The sequence below is a fragment of the Anolis carolinensis genome, chromosome 1, assembly GCF_035594765.1.
Source record: "Anolis carolinensis isolate JA03-04 chromosome 1, rAnoCar3.1.pri, whole genome shotgun sequence".
In the NCBI taxonomy this organism is placed as follows: domain Eukaryota; kingdom Metazoa; phylum Chordata; class Lepidosauria; order Squamata; family Dactyloidae; genus Anolis; species Anolis carolinensis.
The window spans coordinates 3511437-3524934 of record NC_085841.1 but is presented as its reverse complement, the minus strand read 5'-3'; the positions used below and the strand labels follow the sequence as shown (position 1 = coordinate 3524934).

Below are 13498 nucleotides of genomic sequence, written 5' to 3'. Positions count from 1 at the left end.
TTGACATATTCTGCCAGGGCATGTTCTTCTTCTTTGACTGCTTGTTTTACTTGTAAGAGTCCTCTGCCCCCTGATCTTCTAGGCAGATATAGCCGGTCAACATCACTGCGAGGGTGCAGGGAATGATGAATGGTCATGAGTTTTCTTGTTTTTCTGTCCAAATTGTCCAGTTCCATCTGTGTCCAGTTTATGATGCCAGCAGTATATCTTATGACAAGTATGGCCCAGGTGTTTATGGCCTTGATGGTGTTGCCTCCATTGAGCTTGCTTTTGAGAATTTTTCTGACCCTTTGTGTGTATTCTTTGCTGACCACAGTTTTCACATGTTCATGCTTGATGTTGTCCAGCTGTAATTATTATTATTATTATTATTATTATTATTATTATTATTATTATTGTTATTATTATTTGAAATACAACAAGATGAGTCCACAGCAGACACTCTGCTGGCTGTTGTACTGGATCATATTCCGGACACTCCCCAAGTGTCTAGGACTGTGTGATGCAGGGGTCCCCAAACTAAGGCCCGGGGGCCGGATGCGGCCCTCCAAGGTCATTTACCTGGCCCCCGCCCTCAGTTTTATAATATAATATTTTTATATCAGTTTTAATAATATATTGTATATACATATAATATTGATAATAATCTTATGTTATACAATATAATACTAATAGTAATACCATATAATAATATTAATTATATGTTATATATTACATATTATATAATAGTATAGTGGTATAGTTCAATATAGTAATATATAATGCTGATATTGTTTTATGCTAATAATATAATATAATGTATGTACATACAGCTGCTCTGAGTCCCCTTCGGGGTGAGAAGGGTGGGGTATAAATGTAGTAAATAAATGCAGTAAATAAATAATTTTAGACTTAGGCTCGGCCAAAGTCTGACATGACTTGAAGGCACACAACAACAACAATCCTAATTAGCTTGACTATCTCATTGGCCAGTAGCAGACCCACACTTTCCATTGAAATCCTAATAGGTTTATGTTGGTTAAAATTGTTTTCATTTTTAAATAATTTATTGTTCTTTTGTTTCTTTTGTTGTTGTTGTTGCTCCACTACAAATAAGACATGTGCAGTATGCATAGGAATTTGTATATTTTTTTTCAAATGATAATTTGGCCCCTCAACAGTCTGAAAGATTGTGGACCGGCCCTCTGCTTAAAAAGTTTGGGGACCCCTGGCTATGGTGTATCGGCGAATAATGCGTGCAGATCCCAGTAAGGTGGCCTTCTGCAGCTGGCAGGTGGTAATTTTGTCAGCACCGATTGTGTTTAAGTGCAGGCCAAGGCCTTTAGGCACTGCACCCAGTGTGCCGATCACCACTGGGACCACCTTGACTGGCTTGTGCCAGAGTCTTTGTAATTCGATCTTTAAATCCTCATATCGTGTCAGCTTTTCCAGTTGTTTCTCCTCAATCCTGCTGTCACCTTGGATTGCAACATCGACAATCCATACTTTGTTTTTAACCCGATTGTGAGGTCAGGAGTATTGTGTTCCAAAACCCTGTGTTGTTGTTGTTATTATTATTAACATTGAGGCTGGGTGGCCATCTGTCAGGGATGCTTTGTTTGTGCTTTTGGTGCACAGAGGCAGAAGGGGGTTGGACTAAATGGCCCAAGGGGTCTCTTCCAACCCTATTATTATTATTATTATTATTATTATTATTATTATTATTAACATTGAGGCTGGGTGGCCATCTGTCAGGGGTGCTTTACTTGTGCTTTCAGTGCATAAGGGCAGAAGGGGATTGGACTCAATGGCCCAAAGGGTCTCTTCCAACCCTCTTTATTATTATTATTATTATTATTATTATTATTATTATTATTATTATTATTTATTGCTCGGTGTCCAACTATAGTCCGGCCCTCCAACAGTCCGAAGGATCGTGAACTGGCCCCGTTTCAAAAGTTTGGGGACCCCTGGTTTAGTGGATCCCCCTGGTTAGCCTACCCATTGCATGTACAAGGTATGCTTATGCTCTGTAAGTAGTGTGGTGTTTTGAGAAAGGAGAAAATGGGTGCTCATCAGAAGTTTGGTGCATTGGTGGCTAAACCATTGATGCAATGAAAAGATGCAATAGAAGTCATCAATAGACACCAAAAAACAGTACCATCAGGACAGCTTGTGCTTGGCTGAAAACCTCTTGCTAATTCACAGTAGAAAAGGTCTTGATGTAAGTCATCATGATGATAAAGGAAATAAGAAAGCAGAGGAAAATAGAAATAAACTTCTGCCAATTGTGGAAACTATTGTCCTTTGTGGCCAACAAGAACTGACTTCAAAGAGGGGGGAGCAAAGATTCAGGACCTTCTGGAGCCAGGGGTCTTCTTTCTTCTTGCATCCAGCAGAGGGCAACACTAGGACTTTTTAGGACTGAAGTCTTGGTAGGCAATGAATGAAATCTTCAGGCCATTCACTTTTTCTGTAGCCTGCCTTTGCTTCAGGCTTAGTCATGGAATCATAGAGTTAAAATAGGACCCCTAAAAGCTTGTGGAACACCCTCCCAAATGAAATCAGACAGGCTCCCTCCCTCCTCCAAAAAAGAACGAAAATGTGGTTATGGGACCAGGCCTTTGAGCAAGAGTAGCAGTAGAAATGAGATACGATAATTATACGACTCACTGATTACCCCCACTTGGACTTGAAATGCGCCTGAATGTATAGGGTAAAGGTAAAGGTTTTCCCCTGACGTTAAGTCCAGTCGTGACCGACTCTTGGGGTTGGTGCTCATCTCCATTTCTAAGCCAAAGAGCCGGCGTTGTCCATAGACACCTCCAAGGTCATGTGGCCATTGGCATGACTGCATGGAGTGCCGTTACCTTCCCGCCGGAGCGGTACCTATTGATCTACTCACATTGGCCTGTTTTCAAACTGCTAGGTTGGTAGAAGCTGGGGCTAACAGCGGGCGCTCATTCCGCTCCCGGGATTTGAACCTGGGACCTTTCGGTCTGCAAGTTCACCAGCTCAGCGCTTTAACACACTGTGCCACCACCAGGAGCCTGAATGTATATTTATATGTATAACTATGTAGGTTTTTTAAATGTAAGCCTTCAATTTTAATGTAATTTTTAATCTAAATGGATTTTTAAATGTGATATAAATTGTTTTAATGTATATGTTCATGTTGTAAGCCGCCCTGAGTCCCCTGAGGGGTGAGAAGGGCGGGGTAGAAATGATGTAATAAATAAAATAAAATCCAGTCCCACCTGCTTCTCCAAGATAGGAAGACCAAGCCCTCCCAACAGATTACCATCCAGCTAGAAGTCAATTAGTCTAAAGGTCCTTTGGAGGTTTTTAAACAGTCTGGATTGTCATCTGTCAGGAATGTTTTGGTTGTGTCTTCCTGCTTGTTAGCATGGAGTTGGATTGGATAGCCTTTGGTCAACATGTAAATAATTTGGACTCAAGACCGACCTTCAATGATGCGCACTTTCAAATTTGCAGGAAGCCATTCTCAATGGAACAAACAAGAACTTGTGCTTGGATAGAGTAGCCTTAGAGTAGCCTACCGGCTGTTGGGAATTGTGGGAGTTGAAGTCCAAAACACCTGGAGGGCCCAAGCTGACCCATGCCTGTCATAGACTTGTATTGCAAGTTTGAAAAAGCTGTGTTTCTGTAGCTTACTCTTCTTGTAACTCTTCACGTTGCCAACACACAAAGAGAAGACGGATTAACTTTCATTTCGGCCGTTTTATTAAAAATTCCTAATGGTCAGCTCTTCTTTTTTAAAAAAAACAACAACATAGCCCGAAATAAAATGCTTAACCAATGCTAAATTGTACACTCACAGTTAAGGTGCTAAAAAACCACAAAACTGAATGGGATACTGGCGCACTCACTGTAAAACAAGGGATAAAAATGTACAAGGAGTTTTTAGTGCAAGTTGAACCGACTGGTCAGCGGCGGGGAGAGCAGGCTCCATGCTAGGAATAAAAGAGTGTCTGCTATACATTAGAAAAAAGAGTATTCCCCACTTTGTTTCAAATCAAGATAGCAAGGCAGTATTAAAAACGACTTCCCAAACAATATCGGCAAAGGCTTAGCAACCAAGTCAAGCAGAGGCAAACTGTTTTGGAACAGTTTTCCTAAAGAGAACCAAGAGAGGCAGAGAATCTAATTACAGTAGAGTCTCACTTATCCAACCTTCAGCGTTCTGTATTATCCAACGCAGTCTGCCTTTTAGTAGTCAATGTTTTCAATACATTGCAATGTGTTGGTGCTAAAGCCGTAAATACAGTAATTACTACATAACGTTACCGTGTATTGAACTGCTTTTTCTATCAATTTGTTGTAAAACATGACGTTGTGGTTCTTAATTTGTAAAATCATAATATAATTTGATGTTTAATCCCTCCTTATTATCCAACATTTTCGCTTATCCAACGTTCTGCCGGCCCGTTTATGTTAGATAAGTGAGACTCTACTGTAGTACAAAAAAGAGAGATAGCTTGCATTCATCATAAATAGCTGCTTTTGAAAAAACAACAACAACCTGCTAGTTCATTAAGGTCCTAGACTGGATAAAGGTTTTTTCCTGTACAGTACAACTCCCATAAACCAAGGACTTCGTGTAGTAAAACCGACTGAAAGGAAGGACTTCTACGATTCATTTCAGCATTTCAAGTTTTACTGAGAGCCATAACTAAGTTAAGTTTACTGAGAGCAATAAGAAAAGAAAAAGTTAAAACAGAAAGCCTTCGACAATGCAGAAAGTTAAAAGCTGAATTAAGTGCATTCGTGGATGATTTATTAATAACGATTGAAGACCCCATAGCAAGGCTTACTAAATATGCTAGTAAGGCTGATGGGTGACTGACTATGCTAGGAAAAGTAAGGGGCATGAGGCTGTTAGGAATGGTGGGAGTTGAAGTCCAAAACACCTGGAGGGTCCAAGTTGGCCCATGCTTGTGCTAGAAAAATTTGGACTTGAAATAAATAAGTTAAGACAGACATTGATGAAGCATCGGAGAGAGAAGTTAAGATTAAATTGCAGGTAATATCAGGCAAACAGGCAGTGAAGAAAGAAGTATGTAGACATAACACTGTCAAACACAAATTTCAACATAAATATAAGATGGTACGAAAGGGTATAAAACAAGCCAATGGAATTGGAATAGGGGTCTAGTGCCAAAATCCAGGGAAGTTATGCTCCCTCTCTATTCTATTCTGCCTTGGTCAGACCACTTTACCTGGAATCACACTGTGTACCATTCTGGGTACCGCAATCGAAGGGAGATGTTGACTCTAGGCTGGAATGTGCCCAGAGGAGGGCAAAGGATCAAGGGTCTGGAGAACAAGCCCTATGAAGAGCGGCTGAAAGAGCTGGGCAGGTTTAGCCTGCAGAAGAGAAGGCTGAGAGGAGACATGATGTATAAATATGTGAGAAGAAGTCAGAGGGAGGAAGGAGCAAGCTTGTTTTCTGCCGCCCTGGACAATGGCTTCAAACTACAGGAAAGGAGATTCCACCTGAATATTAGGAAGAACTTCCTCACTGTGAGAGTTGTTCAGCAGTGGAACTCTCTGCCTTGGAGTGTGGTAGAGGCTCCTTCTTTGGAGGCTTTAAAGCAAAGGCTGTCAGGAGTGTTTTGAATGTCAAGACTTATATGCAAAAAAGGGAAAAGTTACCTACTACTGATAATTCAATATTGAAGGTATTGAAATGAATAAACTGTCAATAATATGAGTGAAATCTTTTTCAATAACTGGAAACCATTTCTAAACTTTTATGAAGAAAACAGACATTAAGTCAAGCCTTGTGGGATTTGTACATGAGGTTCTCTAGAAATGGCTATTGGCTAGGAAGGTGACATGTTATATACAGTAGAATCTCACTTATCCAACATTCTCTTATCCAACGTTCTGGATGATCCAACGCATTTTTGTAGTCAATGTTTTCAATACATCGTGATATTTTGGTGCTAAATTCGTAAATACAGTAATTACTACATAGCATTACTGTGTATTGAACTAATTTTTCTGTCAAATTTGTTGTATAACATGATGTTTTGGTGCTTAATTTGTAAAATCATAACCTAATTTGATGTTTAATAGGCTTCTCCTTAATCTCTCCTTATTATCCAACATATTCGCTTATCCAACGTTCTGCCGGCCTGTTTATGTTGGATAAGTGAGATTCTACTGTAGTTGACACTCCACATTTGTAGATTTAGTTATTCATAGATTTGATTCAAAATGTTTTCTTCTAGGGATCTCTAGGTTCTTTAGTGTGTCTCTATGGTCAGCTTCCTCCAGTTATGCTGGAGGATCTAGACCAGGCATGGGCAAACTTTGGCCCTCCGAGTGATTTGGACTCTAACTCCCACAATTCCTAACAGCCTGTGGCCAAAGTTTGCCCATACCTGATCTAGACATTTCTAGAGAGAATACCTTTCTGGGAATCTCTCGGTCGTCAGGAGCAATTCTGTGTTCTGCTTCCAGTGGAAATTGACCATACAGTTGTGTTGAAAAGACTTAGATATTTCTCAAATAAAATACAGTAGAGTCTCACTTATCTAACACTCGCTTATCCAATGTTCTGGATTATCCAACACATTTTTGTAGTCAATGTTTTCAATACATTGTGATATTTTGGTGCTAAATTCGTAAATACAGTAATTACAACATAACATTACTGCGTATTGAACTACTTTTTCTGTCAAATTTGTTGTATAGCATGATGTTTTGGTGCTTAATTTGTAAAATCATAACCTATTTTGATGTTTAATAGGCTTTTCCTTAATTCCTCCTTATTATCTAACATATTCGCTTATCCAACGTTCTGCCGGCACGTTTATGTTGGATAAGTGAGACTCTACTGTAACATAATAGCATTTTTATTTCACGTTTCCTGTGCCCCTTGCCCCACAAATGCAGAGAGCCAACTCTATAATTAAACAAGAAAGAAGACTAATTTGTACTTATGTCCTTATCTGGGTGGACAGAAAGCCGTATTCTAAGTTGTAGGGCAGGCTGCATGGGCGCGCTGGGGTAGCTGTTGTAATGTGTATATTACTCGTAATGCGAGCGTGTAATGGTTTTTATAATAAATAATTTTTTTAAATTATTAATGCTTCACTCAGCTACAAATCCCAGGATCCTGTTGGTGCAACCGTGACAAAGTGTGACTATTGTCCAATATGAAGGAGGCCTCCAAATGCCATTCCCAGGAATTTCCTCTCCAAATGCACATTAGGAAAAATGCCCTGCTTCTGCATAACTGTGTGGATCTGAAATGGAGATGAGGGCAACAAGAGGAACCCTATATAGCTATGCTAGTCTGATTGAAATTCTGAATTAGTTTTCTTCCAAATCTGGCAGACGTTTTGCTTGAGTGGGAACCTCCCCTTTTGCCTCTACTTTTTGCTTTAGGCGAAGTCTGGAGACAGGTCTGCAGAGCCGAAGTGGAAGGAAAAATCTCCTAGACACTTAATAGTCTTACTGCCTTCGGGCCGAACCTGAGCTTAGCTGTATTAACTGAATTACTAAGCACATTTCTGCCATGGAGTTGGGAGCCGGGGGAAAGAAGGCGCAGCCATGCGGGATGATCATTAGAGGTAGGGAGAGAAAGTGTATTTCTTTCTTCCGCTGCCACAGTCCTGGAAAGAAAATAATTATCTCAAGAGTTTAGAGGAAATGATGTTTTGCTTCCATTGCGGCTCCCAGAATCCCTAGTCAGCAGGGCTATTTCCAATTTGCATGGCAGCGGTTGGACTAAATGGCCCTTGCAGCCTCTTCCAACTCTGTGTTTTTATGAATTTCCACATATGAAACTATTTTTGATATCTTTGGAGACTGTTCAGATCAGGAATAGGACAGAGGGAATCTTCCATAGCTGCTATTTACATAACAAAACAGAAGTGCTGTTAATTACATTTGTACAAGTAATTTCTAGATTGAAGAAGCACTTGGAGAACCTGCTCAAGATACAAATCTATAGTAACTTTCGTGGATTTGATTAATATGGTTTCTATAGGAATATCTAGGTCCTCCAGTGCAACTCTATGGTAGCCTCAGGTGGAAATTGACCATAGAGGGCTTAGAGATCCCTAGAGAGGTGTTGCCTTAAGTTAAAAGATAGCATTTTCCCACTTTTGTGGGGGTCCTGCACCCTTAAACCTTGTGAATATGGAGGGCCAACCATAACCCTAGTTACATCTAATGTATGTCGTATTCTTTTTTTAAAAATGTCTATGTTACCTCAAGTACTAGGAGAAACAAGTCCTGGGATATAAATATAATTAACAATAATAGCAATAATTAAAATGGCTCAGAACTTCACCATCATATTCTACATCCAATTTTTAAAAATATCTCATCCCCTACCGATGACTCCCCCACCCTTCTTGAATCTCTGCAGAGAAGAAACAGCAGGTTTGTCTCCATTCGTTAAGCAAAAGCACAACCATTTCCAGTGCCTGCTAGTTGTTCTGGTCACAGTACATTGAAGGAGAGATGAACAACAAAAACAAGGAAAAATGTACATTTCCCAGCAGTATTTTCAGAGCAGGAGGTGAGGTAGGTTCAAGCACAAACCATTGATTGCTTCCTTAGAGCAAGACTTCTACAAATACCAATAGCTGCCTTAGAAGAGTCAAGTTTACTGCCATAAAGCGATGCGTGTGGGCGATGGTTTCATGGAGGGGATGAACATTTGCATATTTGAGTTACTCATTTGCATACCATTCATATAAGTGAATGAGGACAAAGCCTCATTAGACCTGAAACCTGGTCCTATTCAATGTCGCCGCTTACCAATCCTATCCCCAAATTACTAAACAGTACATTACAACCTTAAATCACCCTGCTTTGAAACAAGAGTCAAGTAGAGAACTATACATCCTAGGCATGGAAAAAAATCATCCCTCCAGGTGTTTTGGACATCAACTCCCACAATTCCTAACAGCTGGTAGCCAGTTAGGAATTGTGGGAGTTGAAGTCCAAAATACCTGGAGGGATGAAGTTTGCCCATGCCTGAGATAGTCTTGACATGCAGTCAGCTATTTGGGCACATCTCCTTGCATTGCCTTAAACTAATACAAAAACTTTCTAAAGAAATCTGAAATGCTCAGAGTGAAGCATAAGGTCATAGGGTTGTTGTGTGTTTTCCATGTTCCAGAAGTATTCTCTCCTGACGTTTCGCCCACATCTATGGCAGGCATCCTCAGAGGTTGTGAGGTATATGAGAATGCCTGCCACCTCTGAAGATGCCTGCCATAAATGTGGGCGAAACGTCAGGAGAGAATACTTTTGGAACATGGTCATACAGCTTGGAAAACACACAACAACCCTGTGATTCCGGCCATGAAAGCCTTCGACTACACATAAGGTCATAGTCCTCTTAGTCGCATGGGACTATGTCATCATTTTGAGAATTTCAATCATTGCAGTTTCCTTCCAGTTTTCAGAGTGCTCAGAAAACAATGGCCTCTCAAATTACCACAATGAAAGGAATTGCATGCCACTTATCCTCTGTCCCTGAAATGCGTGCATTACTTTTGCCTATAGCATCCCCAAAGTCAAATAATGATTTCATTTCCAAAGAAGTAGAGTCTCGCTTATCCAAGCTCCTCCTATCCAAGGTTCTGTATTATCCAACAGAGTTTGCCTTTTAGTAGTCAATGTTTTTGTAGTCAATTTTTCAATAAATTGCAAAATTTTGGTGCTAAATTCATAAAAACAGTAATTATTATTATTACTGTTATTATGTTATCATGTACTGAACTGCTTTTCCTATCCATTTGTTGTATGTTTTGGTGCTTAATTTGTGAAATCATAACATAATTTGATGTTGCACTGTGTCAAATCTTTTATATATTGTATTTTATTATGTTATTTAACTATTTTAACTGTTTTATTGTTTTATTGTATTATAGCTGTGCCCGGCCACGCGTTGCTGTGGCAAAGTATGGTGGTATGGGAAATAAAGTATTGAGGTATTGGTGGTAGTTAAGGTACAGGGTAAAGGTTTTCCCCTGACATTAAGTCCAGTCGTGTCTGACTCTGGGGGTTGGGGCTCATCTCCATTTCTAAGCCGAAGAGCCGCCGTTGTCCATAGACACCTCCAAGGTCATGTGGCCGGCATGACTGCATGGAGCGCCATTACCTTCTTGCCAGAGCAGTACCTATTTATCTACTCTCATTTGCATGTTTTCGAACTTCTGGGTTGGTAGAAGCTGGGGCTTTAGATAATCTGTGCAAGTGGCCTAAGTGAAGCCTAACTCTGCCTGTCCCCTGGGCTGAGTCAGTTGCTAGGAGACCAAGTGGGTGGAGCTTAGACTTCTCTAATTGGCAGCAATTGGATAAAAACAATTATTCCTCTCCCTCTAATTAGGACTTTATTTTTCTTTTCTTTTTGTTGTATCAACCTAGAGCCGTGGATGATGGGTTGTGTTGTCAAATTTTGAGGTTGGGGGGCCTGTAGTTTTGTTGTTTTGTCCGCTGCCCTGATGCCATCACTCTTTTATATATATATAGATAGATGATATACTGGCAGTGATCCTGCCAGTTGTGTAAGCTGCCCCGAGTCCCCTCGGGGAGAAGGGCGGGGTAGAAATATCGGAAATGAATGAATGAATGTTTAATAGACTTTTCCTTAATCCCTCCTTATTATCCAACATTTTCGCTTATCCAATGTTCTGCTGGCCCGTTTATGTTGGATAAGTGAGACTCTACTGTACTAGTACTCCCCCAAAAAGAAAATCCCTGCTCCCCTGACTGTGACCCCATTTCAAACCCTTTCGAGCAAACCACATGAATGATGACACCATATTTGTTCCGCTACTTGCCCTGGGGAATGGAGCGATGGGGGGAAATTTAACCTTTCCTCATTAAGGGCTGCTTGCAGGTCTTGGCAAAGAGGCTTCATTAAACAGGCCAACAGTTTCTCAAATGGACTAATGGATCCCCTTGCCCTTCCCCTCTCCAAATGCCACCCCGGCCTCTGCTGCGGGTTAGTGGCTGTCACTAACTCTTTCCTCCAGAGAATGCCCTAGATACAGCAGGGCGCCGAAGCTGAAAGGGGTCAGGAATGGGGGCACTTCCATGATATTCAGAAGGATGACAAAAAAGGTTGCTATGCTGAGGAGCCCTTTCCTTTTGCATCCGAGGAGTTTGGGGAGGCATTGGGATTGTTGTCCTACACCGCTTTCCTTCCTTTGCTGGCTACAAAAATGAAAACAAAGCACCCCTGTAAACAAGTAGGTAAAGGGGACATTTCTCTAATCGCTCACCTATAAGAAGCTACACACCAATCTCTCAGGCTTTCCCTGCAACCAAGACTAGAGATTTCAATTACAAAACCAACACTCTTCCGCGGCGCCCCTTTCCTCATTAACTTTCAGCTTGTTGCCTTTCCAGTGGAACTACTACTTAAAATCTCCCGCTGATTCCTTACAGACGTCCTTTGTATAGATTTTCCAAAGAAAAGAAAGATATGCAGCCCATCCTCTGTGCTGCAGGGGAAAGAGTAACTAGTTGATTACCTAATCTGAGACAAAGAGGGAAAACAGGATTTTTTTCCTTTCCCAAAACAAAAGCCAGTTTTCTGCTTTGATAGATTTTGTATGGTATGCTTTTTATAGAAGCATAGGGATATTACTTGTATACCCCTGAATAAGTGTAGAAATGTTCTTAAACCCAGGGCAACTTATCCCTGGGTCAATGTAAATAATGTACCTTGACTCTTATCAAGAAAGGAATCACCACCTTCTTTGAGTAGAACGGCAAAAGGTGAGAACTTAGTCCTTCCTGGGAGAATCTAAAAGAAGCACCGACCCCTCTGCTCTCTCTGCCATAGTGCCACTTCTGGCCTTTTTAAATACCTGGGCAGGTAAATGGCATATAGCCCCATGAGATGGCACAGGTGCTTTCCCTTCTTCATGGAATGCTCTTATCCACGGCTCCTATCAAAATCCATCATGTTGGCCTCCAAATCTGTCCTCGACTTATGCATGAGGTCAACGTATACAGAACTATTTGAAAAATAATAACCTAAGAAATTCAATTTTTTTCTCAAGCAATAAAGGAGGAATGGGGGTAAACACTGCCAAATAAATAAAGTCATCTCGAAGAGTCCATAATGTAGTACCGTCAGCAGTCAGCTTGCAGACTTGATCGCGAAGCATCTCGACTGAGACGTAATTTCTCTGAGAAACTGCTGGCTAATGGAGGAAAAAAACAAGGCAGCATCCAAGTTCCGTTGTACAGAGTTAATACCTGATAAAGAGGGAGAACGCGGAGCTCTGTGGTTTGCACACAAAACGAGCACCGCTCCTTTAAAATCGGGAAGGAGGAGGAAGAGACCAGAGGTGTGGATCAAGCGCTGGTGCCGTCCTCTTCGATCACCCGGTTCATGCTGGTGCCGTGTGTGATGTGGGTGGTGGGGTTGCCGCTGAGGTCCCTGGCGCTGCCGTGGCGCGACTGGTCGTTGAGGCGGTGGGAGCTGCTGTGGCGGGAGTGGTCTGTCAGCCGGGACATGCTGCCGTGAGGTAGCCGGTCTTCGATCCCTCGGTAACTGCAGGGGGTATACCTAATTCATAAAGACTCGGCGGCTTCAGTAAGCCAGGCAGTAAGGCAGCACAGCACAAATACTCACACAGCCCTCTACAACCCTTGGCAGGAGAAGGAGCAAGGTTTTTCCAGCTGCTCCCAAGGGGAGGGCTTGAACTGGTGGATTCAAAGGGCATCTTTCAGAGGAGGAGAAGAACTCTCTGACAGTCAAACGTGCTGGAAAAGCCCAACCACTGTCTCCCAAAGCAGCAACTGTATCAGGCATGGCCAAACTTCGGCGCTCCAGGTGTTTTGGACTTCAACCCCCACAATTCCTAACAGCCTACTGGCTGGGTTGTTGTGAGTCAGGGGTCCCCAAACGAAGGCCCGGGGGCCGGATGCGGCCCATCGAAGCTATTTATCCGGCCCCCACGGCACAAGGGCAGAAGGGCATTAGGCTAAATGACCCAAGAGGTCTCTTCTTCTCTTACAACCATTATTTATTATTTTTATTTTTATTATTAACATTGATGCTGGGTGGCCATCTGTCAGGGGTGCTTTGCTTGTGCTTTTGGTGCCCAAAGGCAGAAGGGGATTGGATTCAATAGCCCAAGGAGTCTCTTCCAACCCTCTTTATTATTATTGTTGTTGTTGTTGTTGTTGTTATTATTATTATTAATTATTATTATTGCTCGGTGGCCAACTATAGTCCGGCCCTCCAACGGTCCGAAGAATCGTGAACTGGCCCTCTGTTTTAAAAGTTTGGGGACCCCTGTTGTGAGTTTTCCAGGCTGTTAGAAATTGTGGGAATTGAAGTCCAAAACACCTGGTAGGCAGAAGTTTGCCTAGGCTTGGGTTGGATCAAGATCCTGAGTGACTTTCTTATTTTAGAATAGAGTTACTACAATAAAGCTTAGTTTCTTTCTCCAAGCTACAGACTGGCCTATTTGCCCCTTATGTCAATATCTCTAACCACTGCATG

The 13498-nt window shown here is 41.6% G+C and overlaps 1 protein-coding gene across 2 annotated transcripts in view; it reads right to left on the bottom strand.

Annotated features, from left to right (window-relative positions):
• Positions 1–11298: 11298 nt before the first annotated feature.
• The window catches only part of fzd3 (frizzled class receptor 3), a 50689-nt gene continuing 48489 nt past the window's right edge, over positions 11299–13498 (bottom strand). The window contains exon 7 of one of the 2 annotated variants that reach the window (XM_008121137.2): positions 11299–12556. In XM_008121137.2, coding sequence (XP_008119344.1) covers positions 12343–12556 — 214 coding nt within the window. In that variant the 3' untranslated portion in view covers positions 11299–12342. The remainder of the gene's footprint in view (positions 12557–13498) is intronic. The other variant, XM_062969343.1, reaches the window with a different exon arrangement.